This window comes from Melanostigma gelatinosum (genome assembly GCF_949748355.1).
Source record: "Melanostigma gelatinosum genome assembly, chromosome: 6".
NCBI lineage: Eukaryota > Metazoa > Chordata > Actinopteri > Perciformes > Zoarcidae > Melanostigma > Melanostigma gelatinosum.
In genome coordinates, this window is record NC_136639.1 from 1,882,966 (window position 1) to 1,889,581 (window position 6,616).

At 47.5% G+C, this 6,616-nt stretch overlaps 1 protein-coding gene across 1 annotated transcript in view; it reads right to left on the reverse strand.

Moving 5' to 3' along the window:
- Positions 1-4,373, reverse strand: part of znf608 (zinc finger protein 608) — a gene marked incomplete at its 5' end in the record, with an annotated part of 46,147 nt that extends 41,774 nt beyond the window's left edge. Inside the window, one exon of the mRNA XM_079270712.1 lies at positions 3,576-4,373. Coding sequence (XP_079126838.1) covers positions 3,576-4,373 — 798 coding nt within the window. The remainder of the gene's footprint in view (positions 1-3,575) is intronic.
- Between the last annotated feature and the right edge of the window lie 2,243 nt (positions 4,374-6,616).

Consider the following 6,616-nt stretch of genomic DNA (forward strand, 5'->3'; position numbering starts at 1 on the left):
CGTCACAGTGTAAATAAAGTTTTACTGACTCAGTAGAACATGTGTTTATAGTCTCTGATCTCTGATCATGTTTCTTTGTAAACAACCAATCAGTGTTTAAAGCAACAGGAGGAGAGCTAGTAACGTTAGCAGCACCGCTAACGGCTAACCAACAGGAGGAGAGCTAGTAGCGTTAGCAGCACCGCTAACGGCTAACCAACAGGAGGAGAGCTAGTAGCGTTAGCAGCACCGCTAATGGCAAACCAACGGAGGTTCACTTCAATCCAGTAGTTTGAAGGAGATGTATAAAGTAATAATAATATAAAGTAGATGTTAATGAGCTTTCAGGATGAGCTGTAATAACTTTGGTGATCCCTTAACTCTTTATCAAGCGCCATCATCAGGTCAAAATGTTTGTGTTTGTGTGTCCGATACTTTGGTTTACGACCGAATACCTTCAGAACTAACAACACAGTCTCACAGCAGTTTGTGAAATCATCTCGAAATTAAATGTATTAGTTTGGGACACAAATTGTCAGGTTTTTTTCGTGTTGTTTGGAACAACTTTTTATTTGGGACTACATTATGTTACAAAAAGAAAGCTTCATGTGTTAAAGCTGCATTCTCTCTAGTGTCCACCAGGGGGCGACTCCTCTGGTTGTATAGAAGTCTATAGAAAATGACTCTACTTCTCTCTTGATTTATTCCCTCAGTAAACATTGTAAACATGAGTTTATGTCTCAATCTCTAGTTTCAAGTCTTCTTCAATACAGCATGATGTTCATTTAGTACATTATGGTCCATTTAGAGTCACACAGACCATAAAGCAGGGGATGCTTTAGGGCGGGGCTACACGCTGATCCAATAGATTGTATTTTGTCTCACCAGCTTCCATGTTATTGGAACTAAGCTAACTTAGCACGCGGACACGCTAAACTGAGATGGTCAACATTTAGACCGCTGTATAAAATATAAGCAGATCTATTAAATCAGATGAAAAGACTGAGCACAAAGGACCTCGGCCCCTCTCTGTAGAACACAATTAATACACGTTCTCTTTAATTGAACCTTATTCATAAGCTTTGTTTAATATCCAGGCTGCTTCATGTATCCAGTGCCTCCACATTGGCTCCTGTCAGCAGGGCTGGAACTCATCCAATTGTGATTCAATTCAAATGAAACGCATCATAAAATCTCACATTCTCACTTGTGATTTGAATTGATTGATTTCAATCTTCCCAACAGAAAAAAGTGTAATAGCTATAAAAATGGTTCATGTTGCTGTCTGAACTGTCAATCATTCAATCAAACACAAAATCACTGAAACAACAAATAACGTGTTGAGCTTTATGTGACGAGCAGCATTCATAACGGCTGCTTCACCTTTCGCTCCATCAGTAGTTGAACCTGTGCTCTTCCTGCAAGCACACACTTTGAGAATTATTAAATGTACTAAAAATAAACCATAAGTAGTCTTTTATAAAAAAAAACACTTTTGGCCCAAATGCATTTTTACATAATTTGGCCAAACAAAACCTTGAAGAAATGCATTTTATCTTGAAGTATCTGTCTTTGTATCTCCAATAATCAGGTCCAACAAATCCTCAGTTCTTGCTGAAACAGAACAGGTTGTTTGTCAGCAGCTTCCAGAAGGTTTGCTTGATCGATTTCTTGGTCATCATCCTTAAAATACACCAACCGAAGCCAGACCTGTACGACCCAACCCTCCTCCTCTACTTCCTCCTGAAGGAGGGGTGACGGGCGCCATGACACATCGCACTGCTTCCTACTTGGCTTTGTACGGCACGAATTACTCTGAATACAGTGAACTAAACCTCAACCGTCACAGGAGAGGAGCCGGTCTTTAGGAACAGTAAACACTGTGGAGAGTCTTCTCAACATAAAACGTGGTTTTTATGTCATTTTTCATCTCCAAATCTCCAAACAGTTACATTTTAAGAAGCATTTGCCTGTTTTCAGTCCAATATAACGAGATTTTGTACGGATAAAAAAACATAATTGAGGAATATAAACTTCTTGTTTTGTATAAAACCTGTTTTCTAATTTGAAGTCAAACCCAGATGTGTTTTTGTTGAACATCAGCCGAAAATTGACATTTCAAAAAAGGGAACATCTGATCGAAGATGAAGAAGTGTGAAGAAGTGTGAATTCCAAGTTTTGGTTCTTGACTTTGTGTTGAATATCTGAAACGTGCTAAACATTCAGAAGAGACACGGGTAAGACTGTCAATGTCAGCTCAGGTCAAAATGAGTCTGAAGTGTTTCTGGTGAAGCTCCACAACCATCACTAAACAGCTTCAGCGCTGACAGAATGAATGACAGCCACCACAGAGCTCAGGGCGAGTGTGTGTGTGTGTGTGCGTGTGTGTGTGTGTGTGTGTGTGTGTGTGTGTTTCACAGCCGAATGGGAATCCTTCAGATCAACAAATAAACAAAGCAGGCCCGCGTTCCTCCTGCCAGCAGCATCTGCAGCAGCAGGGAGGATGCTGCGCTTTCTTCTTAATCCTGCATCCGCCAAAAATAAACCTCGGTTCGGACATCCTCCATCTGTTGTATTATGTTCTGTCTCTCTCAGCCCGTGTCCTCTGCTGTCACGTCCAATTCCTCCCTCTCCTCCCATAAACTCCCTCCATCTTTGTCTCTCCGGATGCGGATGACTTATTTACCCCCCCCCCCCCCCCCCAAAAAAATTATTTCAACATCTCCAACATCTCCTTCAGACCCTTAACAGACTGGAAGACGGAGCTGAAGAGCGGCTCGTTAAATGCACAGCAGTCCGACCGGTCAACCTGCAGGATTGATGTCTTTAAAGAGAAACACTGTCCCACTCTCACACCGGATTCCAGTATTCTACCCCAAAATATAAAGAGCAAACAAACCGCCTGCAGATGCAACACAGAAAGAAGAAGAAGAGGAAGGAGGGAGGGTTTACATTCTTATTCGTCTTCATGTGCATAAATAGTTGCTCTCTTTCTTTTGGCTTTAATCTCCAGCAAAAGCAAGGAGGACTGGATTAAATGGTGCTGAGAGGAGGAGGAGGAGGAGGAGGAGGACACAGTGCTGCTCCCTCCTCTCTTCATCTCTCCTCCAAAAGACACAAAAAAACCCAATCCCAGTCCATCAGCATGTTAAATAAGAGCACAGACGGGACAATGACACCAGCTGGGCCACAGCAAGCAGCATCTCCATCTCCGTCCATCTGAACCGCCCCGTGTGCGTCTTTGTGGCCTTCACACCTGCATCTCACGTCAGTGTGTGCTCTGAATACATGTGGAATAAAAACACATCTCCTCTCTGGTGTAACGTGCCAGCTTGAATGTGCGCCTGAAGGTGTTTGATGTAAAGACGGCTGCTGCTGTGAGGAGACGCGTGTCTGTTCTGCAGTGTTGCTGATTCTTTATTAATAATCGTATTCTTATGATTGGCCTCCAGACAATAAGAGCTGCTTACCTTCTCGGCTCCTCTGTGTTTCTTGGCCGCCGGCGTGTCGTCATGCTGCCGCCTGACAACAATAGCGCCGCCGCCGCTTTTAACTCCACAATCCAGCGCGCTGCCGCTGCTGCCGCTGCTGCTGACGGTGTTAATGTGTCCGTTATCTCCCGGGATCCTGGAGTCCTGCGCGGCGCAGTGGCAGTGTCCGGCGCCGTCAGGGCAGAGAGGATGCTCGGGCAGGGCGCACGACGGGAGGAAGACGGCGGAGGGAGGAGGAGGAGGAGGCGGCGGAGGAGGAGACGAGCCATCGCCGGGCTTCTCTTTCCTCGTCCGGGCGGGAGGAGGAGCGGCGGCGTCCCTCTCCCGGTCCCGGTCTCTCTTCCAGCCCCGGATCACGTTCTTCCCCTTCCGCTCCTCCTTGCCTTTGGCGCATGTCGCAGGAGAGGCCGCGGGCACTTCGGAGACGCCGTTGTTGTTGTTGTTGTTGTTGTTGTTGATGATGATGAGACCGCTCCCGCCGCCGTCCGCGTCCCTGCTGACCGCTGAAATCATCTCCACACCTTCTCCGCCGACGCTGCGTCCTTGAGCCTCGCGACGCTGCTGCTGCTTACCGACGCTCACCTCTCCTGCAGCCGCTGAGTGTTCCGCCGCCTCCGGTTCCTCTCGTCCCTCCCGACCGGCTCGGCTGCGTTTAAGCGCGGATCTCCTCGGCTCCGACCCGCCGCTGCCGCCGCCGACAGGTCCCCGGGTCTGGAGCGAGGGCAGGGCCGCGTGTCTGTCGGCTGGGCCAGCGGCGCTGGAGGAGGAGGTGATGGAGGAGGAGGAGGCGGTGTGGTTGGGTGACAGCTCCCTGCAGTCCGTCAGCAGCCCTCCGTTCTCCCCGGCTCTCAGGAAACGGTTCATCTCCTCGTGTCCTTTGTCGATCTCCACAAGAATCAGCATTCAAGTCATCGTCAGCCCGCCGCAGTGAGGCAGCGAGCAGCGCGCTGCAGGTGGACGCGTGCAGGTCTGGATCAGGCCTGGTCCACCACACAGCACGGGCTGAATGACAGCTGAGGAGCTCAGGTGCATGCTTTTATGTAGCCCAGGTCCCATCTGAAATCAAGAAGTATCCCATAATATCATAACAACCTGAAGTGAAAAACACACCTCATCCCAGAAGCACTGCAACATGTACACACTTCTGTTTTAAAATGAGAAAATGTATGAATAAATAATGATCTATTGTATGCATTCTATTGTATCTATTGTATTATTCTCTTCTGCCATAATAACAATAGCCTTATATTCCAGTGAATACAGGTTTTATTTCTCTCTAAACGTGAGGAGTCACAAATTTAATTTTGAAAAAAATAATTAAAATAAAGGTGATTCCTGTCCGGCCACAGGGGGGCGCTGCTCGTGTTTTCTTTGCTGTTAAAACATCTCCTCAGGTGTGACTGATTGTCCTCTCACTGAAGCGACTCATCCTCCTTTATGGAGATGTAGAGTGGCCCTGATTGGTCACAGGGGGCGCTACAACACCATGTTTACGTCACACCACGAGGCCAACAATGGCAACACATTCCTACAATCAGCATTCTTTATGGAAGTTTTGGTAAAACTATAATATAAAGGACATTTTCTTCTTCTTTATCCTTTTATTTTCTGTCCAGTCGAGACTTGAAGGAAAAGCTCTTCATGTCTCTTAAATGATCGTCAGGCTTCTTCACGCTTTATACTCTGACCTTCTAGTACAACTAGCAACGGTGTTAAAATACTCTGTTATACGTAGAAGAAATGCTTTCAAAATCTTGCAAATCATCGAAATATACCAAAAGTAAAAGTAGTCAATATGCGTCATGGCTCATATCCAGTTGATATATATTGTTGCATTATTAAGTTCATCACTTTAGTGCTGCAGCTGGTAAGTGGAGCTCATTTGAATTACTTTATTTAATGCTGGGTACGATCTATAATCTATAACAATACATCACCATTTACTAGCTGATTAATTAGTATTAATACAAAAACGCTGTCACTTATGTTTCTAAACAACGTTCAGGAATGCTTGGTTACATCCTAACCTGGTTCTATTCCACTTGGCCGTCACCATCTTGACTTTTTGCAACCAGTGAACAGGAAGTGAGCATATCTGGACTGAGGAGGAGTGACGTATAGTCTCTGGTAGAGACCTGGTAGAGGCCTGGTAGAGACCTGTTAGAGACCTGGTAGAGACCTGGTGGAGACCTGGTAGAGACCTGTTAGAGACCTGGTAGAGACCTGGTAGAGACCTGTTAGAGACCTGGTAGAGACCTGTTAGAGACCTGGTAGAGGCCTGGTAGAGACCTGGTAGAGACCTGTTGGAGACCTGGTAGAGACCTGTTAGAGACCTGGTAGAGGCCTGGTCGAGACCTGGTAGAGACCTGGTAGAGGCCTGGTAGAGACCTGGTGGAGACCTGGTAGAGACCTGGTAGAGGCCTGGTAGAGACCTGGTAGAGACCTGGTAGAGGCCTGGTAGAGACCTGGTGGAGACCTGTTGGAGACCTGGTAGAGGCCTGGTAGAGGCCTGGTAGAGGCCTGGTAGAGACCTGGTAGAGACCTGGTAGAGGCCTGGTAGAGACCTGGTGGAGACCTGGTAGAGACCTGGTAGAGGCCTGGTAGAGACCTGGTAGAGACCTGGTAGAGGCCTGGTAGAGACCTGGTGGAGACCTGTTGGAGACCTGGTAGAGGCCTGGTAGAGGCCTGGTAGAGGCCTGGTAGAGACCTGGTAGAGACCTGGTAGAGGCCTGGTAGAGACCTGTTAGAGGCCTGGTAGAGACCTGTTAGAGACCTGGTAGAGGCCTGGTAGAGGCCTGGTAGAGACCTGGTAGAGACCTGGTAGAGGCCTGGTAGAGGCCTGGTAGAGGCCTGGTAGAGACCTGGTAGAGACCTGGTAGAGGCCTGGTAGAGACCTGGTAGAGACCTGTTGGATACCTGGTAGAGGCCTGGTAGAGACCTGTTAGAGACCTGGTAGAGACCTGGTAGAGACCTGTTAGAGACCTGGTAGAGACCTGTTAGAGACCTGGTAGAGACCTGGTAGAGACCTGTTAGAGACCTGGTAGAGACCTAGTAGAGGCCTGGTAGAGACCTGTTAGAGACCTGGTAGAGACCTGGTAGAGGCCTGGTGGAGACCTGGTGGAGACCTGGTGGAGACCTGTTGGAGA